The sequence below is a fragment of the Cynoglossus semilaevis genome, chromosome 10 (assembly GCF_000523025.1).
Source record: "Cynoglossus semilaevis isolate Cse_v1.0 chromosome 10, Cse_v1.0, whole genome shotgun sequence".
Taxonomy (NCBI): Eukaryota; Metazoa; Chordata; class Actinopteri; order Pleuronectiformes; family Cynoglossidae; genus Cynoglossus; species Cynoglossus semilaevis.
In genome coordinates, this window is record NC_024316.1 from 13,614,605 (window position 1) to 13,628,559 (window position 13,955).

Below are 13,955 nucleotides of genomic sequence, written 5' to 3' on the forward strand. Positions count from 1 at the left end.
TCCCCACCCAATCAGACCGAGTCTACCAGACTGTCCTGCTGTAAAAGCTCTTAATCATCGCCCCAAGTGTTACAGGAGGTGGTTGGCATTTGGGTTTTTCCTTTTTTGACTTGATAATATCATTCTTCTAAAAAAAAAAAAAACAACTTTGAGAGTCTTAAGCTGTAGACAAAGCAAACTTATTCTGATGTCACTGTTATCTGATCCACGCAAACAGTGGAGTGCAATAATGTAATTATGCCCACTTTGCCCTCTCATCGACGCGAGACTTGTAATTTCCCCTCTTTTCTCTGCATGTTATCCACTCCAGTGCCAAGTGTCTCCTATTGTCCTCGGTTTCACTGCTGTCTCCGGGGCTGTCAAACTCCAGCGAGAGCCGGTGAAACTCTAGAGTGGAGCGTCATGTTCCACGATACTGAAACAATATTGAGTCGCCAACTCTCCATCACCTGAACGGGAACAAAGGGAAATGTGTATTTTCAGAAATGTTGTTTCTTTTCACTGGAGCCTATTTGGTGGTTTGGGAGATAAGGTTTCAGACACGTATCTGCTGAAATAAAACAGATCACACGTTGGCGATAGAGAGCTACATTTTCAAAAGTTAATTAGTAACTTATTAATTATGCTTTTATTGGCTCTTTTATTGGCTCGTAAGATTAACTTTTATTTCTATAACAACAACTGAAAACCTTTAACACGCAGAATTATTTTATGGCCCAAATTGCAAGGAATAAAAAGGAGCACAGCTGCAGAACACAACAATGTTAGGGATGTCAAAATGAACACCTTAATCGTCAGATTTAGGATTGTTGATTTGTCTAGATTAATCATGACAAATAATTACAATCACTATTAATCGTGAGTAAATCACAGCAACCTATTTTTAGCTTTAATACCAATTATGTCCCAGAAAGAAAATGTTTGGATTTTAGATTTTGTCAGTGGTGGAGACCCATTCCTTCAAAACCACAACTCCCTATTATGGCTAAGTGTCCAGTCCTAAAAGCATCAGTCAAATGATTTGTTATCCAGATCCAGCCAATATAAATGGTATATAAAATAAATTCACCTCAGTCTTACACAGTGGGCCTTTAAACTGTTGACCAACTGTTGGCTGGGATAACGACGCTGCAGCCTGGACTCCAGTGGTTGTTTAGGAAGTAAAATGTAAATGAAGCTTTAGAGGCTGGGGCTGTAGGAGGGCTGCTAATATGCAAGCTTCCCCCAGATGGGAAAGCTTCCTTCTGAGCCAAATCTATTAGAGTCTGATACTGGAGTCTGAATGTGGCCCATTTTCCACTCGGGCAGCTGTGGTTGGATCACTGTGGAAGCATTTGTCACCTTAAGGCCCTTGTTAGAGTTGAGTTTCCAGGTTAGATTTCTTGTAATGTGTGAGGAGATTGATCGGGGTAGTCGGTGCAGAGGACTCTACAGGAATGTCTGTTATTAATAACATAAAGGCAAATGTTTTGCCTTTATATTTCATATTCTCTGTAAAAAAAAACTTTGTTCTGTTATTTTTGTAGTTTGACATGGGTACATTTTTTAAAAACTTGTTCCCATCCCATAAACAGTTCGTCCATTGAAGCCTGGCTTACATGGTGGAAGATTCTATCGCCACATTTATCCAATCAGTATTTGGTCAAAATTAGCATTATTTGTGTTTCTCATACCCTTCTGGTTATTCTTTAATTGTATCTAGGTTAACAGTGATTTTTTTCATCAAATGAACAATCTGAAATATTTGATTCAATTCATATTATCAGATCTATCCATCATGTCACGACCACTTTTATATAATTATATTAAATATAATAATTAATTAAATAATTCCCTTTTACTTTCGTATAACATGGCCAAAGGCGTAGAGAGCCCATCCATGATTTGGCTAAAGTTGGCTATATTTTTGTCAGGTCATCAGGAGTGGCCATTACCAAAGCCATTTCAAGGACTTCCGCCTGTTTTTCCCCAGACAGTGAGTGCTGAAAATCTTAAAGACTCCCAGTAGATGAAAGCAAAAACAGAGGACAAAGTCTCTGCATTCCGTCTGCCTCAGCTCCTTAATATTCCGACAGCAGAGGACTTTGTGAATGTGAGGTTCCGAGGTAGGCATCTGTAACGGGTTTACACCGCAGGCTGCACATATGCAGATATCATGCACAGCAAGCCTCTGGCAGCTCCACACATAAGCCACAGAACTCTACACATTGTTTCCTGTAGAGGAGGGTGAACTTTCTTTCCTCTGCTGCTAGTGTTTTTCTAAAATGGGTCAGCAGATGTTGGAGAGCGGGAGAGAAAGAGAGAGAGAGAGAGAAAAGGGAGTTGGAGAAGGAGGAAAAGAAGAGAAGAACAACAGCCAAAGCAAACTGTTTGCTCTGTACTGTGGGCTGAGAGGAGAAAGAGAACAGTGTGGGAGAACGAGAGGGGAAGAAGAGACCGCATCTACTCTACTGTTCTGTTCTGATGCCACTCAGAAACAAGTCAACACTTTTTTGGAACGGTGAAAATCCTGATCCGTTCACCCTCCTCCACACCCTTTCAGACTCTGTGTATTTGTCCTTCTCCAGCACACGCCAACAGAAGTTGCAGTTATGCAACAGTCATGTTAAGTTATTATGGGCTGCTGAATATTTTAGTTCCAATAACATCTGACACATCTTTGAATTGTAACTTGTGACGAGCTGGAAGAAATTTCCAAAAATCTGATGACAAGTTGACTTGGTTAGAGAGTTCAGTGCTTTTCTTACCACAGCTGAAGTGGTCATAACCAAAGCATAGTCATGTACTCCAAACCAGAGGAGCACATGTAAAAAAGGAAAAAGGAAAGAGGCTTATCCATGTAAATATAACTCAGGGTATTTTAGATGATTTCTACTGCAGGAAATATTGTAACTTTAATTTGATCGACTTTAAATCTTTTTGCCTTTTTCTTGGTTCACTAGGTTTGTAACTCTAGTTTTCTTTAACATTGATTTTTCTGCTGCCAATGTTTACTATTCATTTCTTGTCTTGCTTTTAGTTTTTCTTGTTTTGAAACACTTTGAAGCATCTTTTGACATATCATTTAGCATTTTCTAGGCTTGCAGTTCGTTTGATAATCTCTTAACATTTTTTGCGATATTTTGGCTAAGATTTTGCTACCTTGTTGCTAACTAATTACTTTATACTTTGGGTTTTTGGCTAATGTTTAGTCTACTTTCAATACGTTTTTTATCATTAGTTTTTGAAACATGAAACATTTACTCTCTCGTTTTTTGTTTTTTTATAACTAAATGAGAACTTTTACATTGCAAGCTCATACATTTCTCTGGATATTTCTTGGCTTTTTTAAATCTTGTTTTTAATTTTTTTTTAAATGTATCTTTTTGTTGAAGTTGGTTGTAAAAATGTATTTTTTTTATTATCTTATAGTTTGACATGGTATTCAAACACTTCCTTTCCTACATGATGAAGACGTAGCATTTTTTTTCATGTTCACCTGCAGAAATAAACTATGTATAAGTAATATTTTGAAACTTAGTGCCATGACAAGTTAAAGATCAGATTGCCTTATTTTGAGGTAGCTCTTGCTGTTTCTATACTCAAATTCACACTGATGCATAGGTAGAGTTAGGATATATTTACGACTTATACACAAGTGAGAGCTGCTGTAGCAGACCACATAAAAAAAGCATCTTCGCTGGTTGTGCAGATGTCAGCGCTGACACCACAGAGCAGTAGAAGGAGGCAGCCTCATCTTATAAGTTTTCTTTTACATCATTTGGATGGTTTAGTCTGTGCTAACCCATGTGTCTAAGAAGAAAAATCACCGAGATTTGCTGTAAGAAAAACACAAGGCAGCAGCTAGGGTTGCAGACAAAACAAAATGTTGGCATCCGGTTATTTTTTTTTCCCAGAGATTTTTCTCTCCATTATGTTCTTTTTTTCATGGTGTTTGCAGTTAGCCTGCCATAATTAAAAATGGTAAATCATAGAGACCCTTCTTCATTCACTCACTATTTAATGATTAAAATGCTAAATCTTCGGTTCCAAGTAAAAGCCACAAATCGAGCAACTTGTACTTGTTGCCTTTACAGTTCAGAGTGTTTTTTAAAAATGTAATTTCTGCATGAGAAGCTGGAGAGAAGCCTGTTTTCTGATGTGATTTACATCATATACTAAAATAATTTACATGTGGACGCTGTAGACGTTTCTTTACTCCGGGCTCATTTATAGTCGGAGTGACAGGTTACCCTCCTCCTCTGTTATCTCGCACGATGATTGATGTGACTTAACCTCATTTGAACTCATGAAGACTTACCTCAAGCTCTCATCCCAAGATAGAAAAGGAAGGCTTTTCAAATCTGAAACAGCCTGTCAAAGAAAGGAATTATATTTGGTTACATCAGGACTATTACCCCGCTTTTACATTAACTATTGAACCATATCATGTCTTTAAATCAGTGTTTCTATTCATTTGATAGAATTGTCTTCATTTCCTCTTATGGTAACATGAATGTGTTTTGTTTGTGTTGCAGGCACACACAGCAGAGTGAACCAGTGTCCCGTCAATGAACACGGCTGCCTGGATGTAGATGTGTGTTTACATATGAGTAAACTGTGTGATGGAGTCCCCGACTGCACCGATGGCTGGGACGAGGGGCCTCACTGCAGAGGTAATAAACTAACAGAAGCACACAAACATCCATTTTATGGCTTCAGTTTTTCCTTGCAACTCAAGTGTAACAGATGGCACCATCACTTTGTTCACACCCGTTCTGCCACACACAGACAAGAGAGAGCTGCCCTTTTTTGTAGGACAGTATGCCCAGTCAGATTCTATTGTGCAGAGCACTGCAGTCTGACGTCTTTTTCTCTGGTTGTTCCTTACAAACGGCAGCTTTAAAAGTTGCATTGGCTGTAACTGCTGTCAGGTTTTAGGTTTTGTAGCATTTTCATTTGACATAACATACCAGGAATATCAAAAATGATTGTTGGGTAAAAATATTTGTTTTGAATTATTATGCTATTGTAATATAAGCAGATAAATTGACTTATGGATGAATTCAGTACAGTGAGTCATTTTAACACTAGCAATTCTCCACCACACTAGCATGACAGCTAAAAGCCATTAGCACAAGAGCTAAAAACAGCTAACCAGAGCTAACAAAGTATTTTGCAGTAATTCATGATTTCAAAAGGCAGCAACAAAATTAAAATCATTATTATGAACATCATTTAAACAATTATCATTATTTTTATCATGTGTGTACATGTTTTTAACTGTGTCTCAGAGTTTTGACTCATAGGCTGTTATAATGAAACCCATCATATCTATAGCTGTCTGTTAAACTTGAAATAGCAGAAATTGTTTGGACATATTAAGCAATGACTGGAATACAAAACAGCATATTAGACTAAAGTTGCTACATATCTAATTTCTATAAAAACAACTGAGTTTCTCTCTGATAATCTTCCTCTCTCTGCCCCTTTAATGAGCCGCTCTGCTCTGGTTTGTGTAGTCACAGTGACATGTTTGTTTACAGGGGAAAAAAGCAATTAATTTATCAATCAGCTCAATTGTGCGGAGGTTTCCCAAGTTGCTCTGGGAACAAAGAGCATTCAGGCTTCATTTTTAAGAAGAAGCTCATCCAACTGTCAATTAGTGACTGTAGAAGAATGAGAGATAGAGGACATTCGCTCCATAGTGTTGGTCTCTGTGGCAGCAGACAAAAGAGCAAACAGTGACTGCCTTCTGAGGAGTGTCTCAGTATTCAGTGACTCAGCAAGGCGGTCCTCAGATAAAGCTGTCTGCCATTCTGCCTGTTTCATAGCTGTGATAAGTCGTGCCACAATTCCTTGTGGCTTTTTGATTTATCTTTTCTGCCTGTTTCATAGCTGTGATAAGTGGTGCCGCAATTCGTTTTTCAATTTGTTTTCTTTTCCTGGAACAAGAAATCACTTTATCAAAATTTAAAATGAGTCTGGCTCCCTTTAAGTACTCCTGTTAACATGTTTTGACACTTGTCAGTTAGTTGAGGTACTTGTTTTGCAGTTCTTCAGACATGATGTAATGTTTATCACTTATTGCTTCCACTTATATATGAGTGAGTCTTAATATGAATAAATGATCCAATCGTAACACTTTAAATTAGACTAAAACAAAAGATGGTCAGCCTGCTCTGACTGATAGCAGGTTCCCAGAACTCACCCCTCAACTGTATTCCCAAACCACTTTCTCATGCATTTTTAATGTAGACAGGTACTCCTTGCCAAAATTAAGTTATATATATTTTAAAGCCATTCCCTCCTGATGAAGAAACAAGTGAACACAACCTTTACTATCTGAAAAGAAGAAGAAATATTTACTGAAAACAAAAATAAATTATATTATATTATATTATAAATATCCCTGGTGTTGACATTGGCTGTAGAGAACAAGTAGATTCAAACTCTTTATTCTTTTTTCTGCTCATAGAAAACTAAATACTGAAAAGACAGGAAACACTGACGAATTAGAAAGTTGCACAGAGAAACACTAATTGTTGCTGTCACACACACTCATGATCACTTTCGCAAAAAACTTTACACCAGACAGTAATGACGTCAACAAAGTGCACCAGCTGCTCACACAGTACACAGGTCCAGCTGTCCTCAGTAAGTCAATGTTAAGGCACACCTTCATACACACACACACCAAGATACTACATGTTCATGTGGTCTAATGTGTGTGTATGTAATTTGCTAACACACTCAAACAATGCCTACACAGTCACAAATACACACCCCTAAAACACTCTTTGCTTCATACACACAAACACACAAACACACAAACACATGGCCAGTGTGTGTCCGGCAGATTTGGCATTGCTGTTTGCAGGCTCTCCCCTCTCTGCAGCGAAAGGCCTGGCTGTTCACAGGCTTCCTAGTGTGTGCTTGTACAAACTGCAGCAGGGTTGTGCGTGTGTACCTGGCTGTCCACGTCTGAAAGCAGACTTTGTCAGTCAGTGTGTTCATATAAATCCTCCAAAGTTGTTGACGAGAGTGTTAAAAAAAAAAAAACCAGGGTGTAGCAGGTCGGGTCAGTCATACATTTGATATGGTTTTTACATCATTCTTCTCCATTTACACAGAGTGGATCAGTGGATCAGCCCATTGTCCCAGGAACATTGTGAAAATAGTATAAATATTTCAGTTGATACAGGTGGTCTGATTTAAAATAAGAATAAAATAAATGTACAAAAGTGTCACATAAATTTATTTAATTTTTCCACTTCTATTATGACATATCAATCTAATCCGCTATGTCAGTTTTTGCCAAATGTATCTTTACATTTTTTTATACATGTTTTTTTTTTCTCTCTCTCTCTGGGCTTCCAGAACAGTGACACTCAGCTCTTTGGTTTTGCTTGTCTAACTTCAGATCTTTGGCATCTTGTGGTCAAAACTCAAACCAGTCCACATTGAATGTTCCAGGTCTAAATTTAAACAGGCCTGTGTGACTAAACATAGTAGTAACTGACAGTTGACAGTTATGTTGTTGTTGTGTTTTTGGTTGAGAGCTGATTTTTCTCATTGATCCAAAGCCCCTGCATTTGTGCTTTCTCTGTTATTTCGAGGGTAAACGGGGTCTCTCCAGGGGGCTAAGTCTTAGACCTGCCTCCCTCTGAGTTTCCTGATTGATAGGGATGGGAAGAAACGGGGTCATAGAAACACCACACAGAGTATTATCCTCTGTTCTCGCTGCCCCAGAGGACGCTGTGTTTATGGTCGTGGCCTGATGCTATTGTTTATGCATGCAGCGGTCTTTTATTGTCCTTCATGTCCCACTAAATGCGGAATGAGATTCAGTCGTAGGCTACATGGAAGTTTGCGGCTGGAACGACCATATTTTCATCTTTATTCATAACAGAACCTTGACCCACAGGAGCTTATTGGCCCCCGTCGGTTTGTTTAGCACGATAAGACTTGGTTTATTGCCATCACTGTATACAGAGATGCCACCGATTTTAAGAACAAACGCAACCTTCTTTACTTATAATTCGGCTTCAGATTAAGGAATGTTCCTGGAATATTTCTGTGCCTCAGTCGTGTACTCTATCCTGCGTGTTTGAAAGTCTTGTTGCCACGCTGTGGCCACTTGGTGTGTGCATTGGTACATTTTTGTAGGGTTGGATTTAGGGCGTTGGGGACAGCGTGCTGCCACTGTTTGGCTGCTACTGTTTGCTCATTACTCAAGCTGCTGCCGGGGGTTGTGTTTGCAAATGGTTACTTTGCCCCCTTTGACTGCAGGGCCTGCAAGAAATGGCCAGTAAGTAAACTCTGTTTTTTTAGGCCTTTTACGCCTACATTACCTGAATGTACACTTAATCATTTTCATCTTTAAATTGCCTTGCTCAACAGTACCTGCTTCTTACAAGAGTAAAACCTCTGCTGCTGCTTTACATTAAGAAGATGACTCTTCTACCGCCCTTGTTCTCTACATTTTAAACAGCCAAGAGAGAAGGTTACACAGGGCCACGGTCTGATGTCACATATGTTCTGAATGAACTCCATATGATAAAAAAATGTTTATGTCAATGCAAATTGACAAGAGTTAGTGCAAGTAATCTAGTTCAGTTGAGGACCTACTTCGACTCCAAGTCACCATAGAAAAACAAAGCAGTTACTGAAGAAGTAACCTTTAATTTCAAGTCCCAGAATCTCAAATTTGAATCTGAATTATTAAAAATGTTTGAGTTGTGCTCTTAAGGTCCAGGTTCAAGTCTGTGCTCAAGTCACTGGAAAAAAATACCATGAAGCAATATATACAGCCTATTGAAATGTGTTTAGATTGATCTGAGCAATACCAGAAATTCTCAAAGTCTGTAATCTTAGACCGCTGGTACGTTACTTTATTATTTGGTATCTGGCATCCCTGGACAAGATAGGGACTAGAGACACAGTAGGACCAGGTCTTGTATCAAAACAGTATCCAGAGTAGCCTTCTAGACAGATTTGGTTCCTGAAGGCATTTTTAAAGACCTTCTTCTCACGTTGAGGAAACATACTTGATGATGTGCAATATTATTAGCCGTTAATTTCAGGAAGTTTAAATTGTGTGTGATGGGAACCATGCAGAGAAACAGGTTCCTATCAGCTACAGGTAGAGGACATGGACACGTGTAGACATGTTCCCAAACAGTGAGAGCACAAAGGTAGGAATGTCCTGGAAATTACCTGTTTGGGGAAATGTCACTCAGTGCAGGAGAAACTCTTTGTAAAGTGACTGTTTTGTATAATTCTTGGTTCAATTAGGTTTTTCTAGATGTCATAAAGATAAAGACAGGATTTATTTTGTTCTGCTGTGTTTTTGGTTCAACAAAAAAAGGGAAGTGATTTCAAGGCGGTTGATGGATAAATAGGCTAATCCTGTTTAAGGAGAGAGGTTTGAGAAATCACTCAGTCATGACAAGTTTGTTGCATAACACAACCATGACCCTGAAACCGCTTTGTCTCTGCCTCATTCAACTGGGCTTTCCCTGCCGCACCAACCATCAGCCTCATGATTGGATTTTAGGGGAAGATGTCAACCTAAATACACGTCCCTCTTCCAACAGTGGACAGGTGCCAAGACAAGTTTCCATCGTTTTCTTCCAGTTGGCAGTTTTTCCTCTTTTTTCTCATTGTCTCGTTCTTCTAAACACCCTCTACCCCTGTGCCCCCATCCCCCATCCCCCCTTTTTTATGTGCAATACTGATACACCAGCTGTGGTCGGGGCCCAGAGCAGCGTCAGTGGTGCTTAACTATAACTTAAATCACAAGTTGAAGAGAGTGAAGTGAGCGTCCACTGGCCTTAGTAGCAAAATGCACATAGTATTATATATATCATATAAATACAAAGTGATAACAAGTGTTCATTTAAATTGATAAAATTAGCCAGTCTGTCATTGAACGTTTCCATGAGTGTTCATTTAAATTGATAAAATTAGCAAGTCTGTCATTGAACGTTTCCCCTCATATCATGTTAGTCTTTATCACATGGTTACATGTCTATTACATCATGTATATCATATCATATCTTATTGTCATACAGTATCATATCTCATATCATATCAGCCACGCTATTAAACTGTCACACCACACAAAATTAAAGGACAAAATAGCAGGAAGTCACCAGGTTTAAATGACAAAAGGCAAAGTTACAGAGGTAAAGTAAAAGCTAGAGCTAAGATGCTAATATGACTCAGCCGTTAGCTTTTGTGTAACAGTGACTTGACAGAATGTAGGTGAAAGCTTCAAATGGTTTTTACAAGTAGAAAGGACTGGACTCATTGTCTTTTGTGTGTGTAGTGTGTCACTGAGTGGTTGTTTGTCTCATTTATTAACCCCTGCTCAAACATCTGACACGCCGCTGTTTCTTGTTTGCTTTGAGCTGGCAGGCTAGCACTCGCAAACGTTCTCAAGTACTCTAGTCATTTTAAAGCCATGTTAACTGTCTTTACAACTCTCTGTGTTGCCTCCGCCTATTTTCTATGATTTTCATTCATTCAAAATTCAAAAATAATCTTTAAGAAAAATAATTCTCTCAATTAGAATAGGATATACAGTGATCCCTTGCTATAACGCGGTTTACTTTTCACGGTTTCGCTACTTCACGGATTTGCATCGTGCATTGTGTTCTGCATTCTGATTGGCTAAAAAGTCACTCCGCTTCTTCTCTACCTGTGCGCCAATAACGTTGCGGTTTAATATGTACACGTACGTAAAACAGCTTGCCAAATTGACATGACGTACGTGCAAATTCTCTTGCAATTTCGAGTTCATCAAACCCCATAATGTCGACAAAACGCTCTGGACCGGCAAAAGTACCTGCGGTAGGGACCAAAAGGCAGCGAAAGATGCTGTCTATCGGTGATAAAGTAAAACTATTGGACATGCTAAATGAAGGTAAAAGCTATGCGGCTGTAGGTCGGCATTATGGAATTAATGAATCTTCCGTTCGTTCCATAAAGAAGGAAGAAAAAAACATAAGGAAGACAGCAGCAATAAGGTTTAATAAGGATTCAAAAAGGGTTGCAACTGCCCGCAACAAGACCAGGTAATTTGTATTTTTTTCATAATCATTTTTAATTTTCTCCCGTTCACGGTGGGCGGTGCTGATCTCCGCAATTTGAAGCCTTCTGTTCACGTTGATGATTAAAATTATTATTTGACAGTACATTACAGAAGTTATTTGTTGAAACGTTTCTAAAGTACTTTTATTTTACTTTATTTGTGAAACAAATGGTTGAGACTGTAAAATGGTTTGTTCGTTCTTTCTCTTCTTTTTCTGAGTATTTAATTGTAAAAAAAATAAAGATTTCTACTTCACGGATTTTGCCTATCGCGGGTTCTTTTTGGAACGTAACCCCCGCGAAAAACAAGGGTTTACTGTATTAAATGATTTAAAAAACACAGTTAGTTGCTGTTTATTCCTAATCCTGGGTTGTTGGGTTTGTACTAATGTCGTGTCCCGATACCTGTGGAATATCCCCGGGTACTAAATGGACCAAAATGACCTTGAGCGAAGGTGGATTTGGGGGGTGTTTTAGCTCTGTAGCTGCCTTTGGTCACTCACAGTGTGAGGCTTGGTGAATGGATTCGATATGGGCCACACTGTTTGCTGGGGGGACTCTTCCTTTCACTGGGGCCTCAACAAAAGGCTCATTGTGGCCCAGAGTGCCAAAGCCTTTGTATAATAAGCCCCTCTCTGCCTCGCTCTCCTCTGCTCAGAGCCATGCTGTCACCAACTACTGTATGTTTAATGTGTCCACTCTTCACTTTTTTTTTCTTTACTGGAATCCTCTTGTCAGTTATTTTAATCATTTCCTGACCTTTTTTTAAAGATACATTTTATACTTTAAAAACACTATAAGCTCAGATGTGTTACATAACAGTGTTGGCTCATGGACTGTTGCTGTTGCAGCTGTTGAGAAGCTTCAAAGTAGCTTGTGTTTGATACATGGCAGAGCCACAGCACAAAGCTACAGGCTTGTCATACAGTGTTTCATGCCAGCATCGTAATGCAGAGATGAAATCTGTCAGGGTGGAGAGAGGAAACCAATGACAAAGGGACAGTGATGTAAAGAGACAAAAGGAATGTTGTTGAATAAATGAGCGCTGACCCTCATCATTAGCATCATCTCCATAAAGCCTCATTCTCACATATTATATTTTCTCTGTTGAGCTTCAGGGCAGGAGTGTCAATGAGTCACATGTTGTTCATATGTATATAAGTAATGACCACAGCCATGGGGGGGGGGGCATTGACTGGCATCCCCACACAGTAGTCACCACAAGTCAATCACAATCTCATAACACATAATCACTAGCATATTAGCTCTTTATTTCATTAAAAATATTTTATTTATTTTTTCACTTTAAATTTTGTCTTCTCTGTAGCGATATATACAGTATATATATATTTTTTGTCTTTTATTTTCTCGTTGAATATTTAAACAACAGGTCTTGAAGCAACAGTTACTTTAACCACTATTAATTTTGCCATTTCTTCCCCTGCTTTTTCTCCTTGGTAACTACACAGCTAACAGTATGTAAAATATTCTGTTTTTCTCTGAACAGCACGAGCACCAGCCTGTGCGTCCCATGGGTGTCAGTACCACTGCGCGGTGACTCACGATGGGCCTCAGTGTTACTGCAGAAATGGCTTTGAGGTCGCTTCAGACGGAAAGACGTGTAAAGGTGAGTGGGCACATTCGGGAAAAAGCAAGACTGAAGTAATCATCTGATTGCTGTGCCTGGTGGTTCAGAAACTGTGATTCACATGTTTTTAGAAACTGTTGAAACTTTCATTTTAACATTAATTTATTTGTGAAATCAGATTAAAATTTCTTTAAAGCCTTTAAACACATGGGCAGAGTGACGCCCACTGTATATGCGATGGTTCATCTGCTCTTATTTGTATTGTAGTTAATAGTGAACACAGACGTTATTTGAACATACTGCAGTTTCACTCAAGCACTTCAACTGGAAATGTGTATCTTGACACCAGCACGCAGTAACAGAGGTTTTTTTTTGAAGTTTTGAAAGTAAGGCTTGACTCAACAAATGTTCCGTCAAGACATACAGTAATGACTCTTGTCCTCCAACACGTTTTTCCATTATTTAGATTAGTCATAATTCAAAACAGGTTCTAAAACACAGGCACTGTTGCTGTTGTTTGTCTTTCTGTTCCACCAATACACAGAAAAGAAAACTTTTTTTTTTTGTCATATTTAGGCATGCTAATGTACCTCAGGTAATCATGTTAGATCATGATTAATTACCATCACCATTAATCATGAATAATCCTGTTTTTCATCACAAACCCACATCTGCCCTGTCAATGATCTGATTAAAATATTCTATTGTTGGACGGATCTTGTTTTATTACATTTTCCACTAGAGAACAAAACGGCATGTTCCACAGTAATCCCTCCTCGTTTGCTTACCTCAAAGTACCACTAATATCTGTAAGCTGTGTGGCAGCCCTGATACAAAAACCCATTTAATCCTTTTCCTCTGTAGATTTCAATGAATGCAACGTGTACGGGACGTGCAGTCAGACGTGCACAAACTCTGAGGGCTCCTACACCTGCAGCTGTGTGGAGGGTTACCTGCTGCAGCCTGACAACCGATCCTGCAAAGCCAAACTTGGTGAGACACACACACACACACACACACATACATACGCACACACACACGCAGACGCCAGGGATGCAGTGGTAACTTAAGCCACAAAGGCCACAAAAGATTAGAGTTGATTTGTTTCTCTGTTGGAAATTGCTCCCTGCAGCATAATCACATCTTCATGGTGCGACACCCCCGCGTTTTTACAGGCTTGTTTACTACAAAGAGATGTGTTACAGGTGTGCGCGGCAGTAAAGGAACAACTCCTCTGCATGTTTTTTCTCTGCAGGGTCCTGTTGCACATCTGTCATCTGTCAAAACCTGC

The 13,955-nt window shown here is 39.1% G+C and overlaps 1 protein-coding gene across 4 annotated transcripts in view; it reads left to right on the forward strand.

Annotated features, from left to right (window-relative positions):
* LOC103385104 (low-density lipoprotein receptor-related protein 1-like) overlaps nt 1-13,955 on the forward strand; it is an 88,765-nt gene that overhangs the window by 20,881 nt on the left and 53,929 nt on the right. For all 4 annotated transcript variants that reach the window (XM_025059514.1, XM_025059516.1, XM_025059515.1 and 1 more), the window contains exons 3-5: nt 4,518-4,655; nt 12,584-12,703; nt 13,529-13,657. In XM_025059514.1, coding sequence (XP_024915282.1) covers nt 4,518-4,655; nt 12,584-12,703; nt 13,529-13,657 — 387 coding nt within the window. The remainder of the gene's footprint in view (nt 1-4,517; nt 4,656-12,583; nt 12,704-13,528; nt 13,658-13,955) is intronic.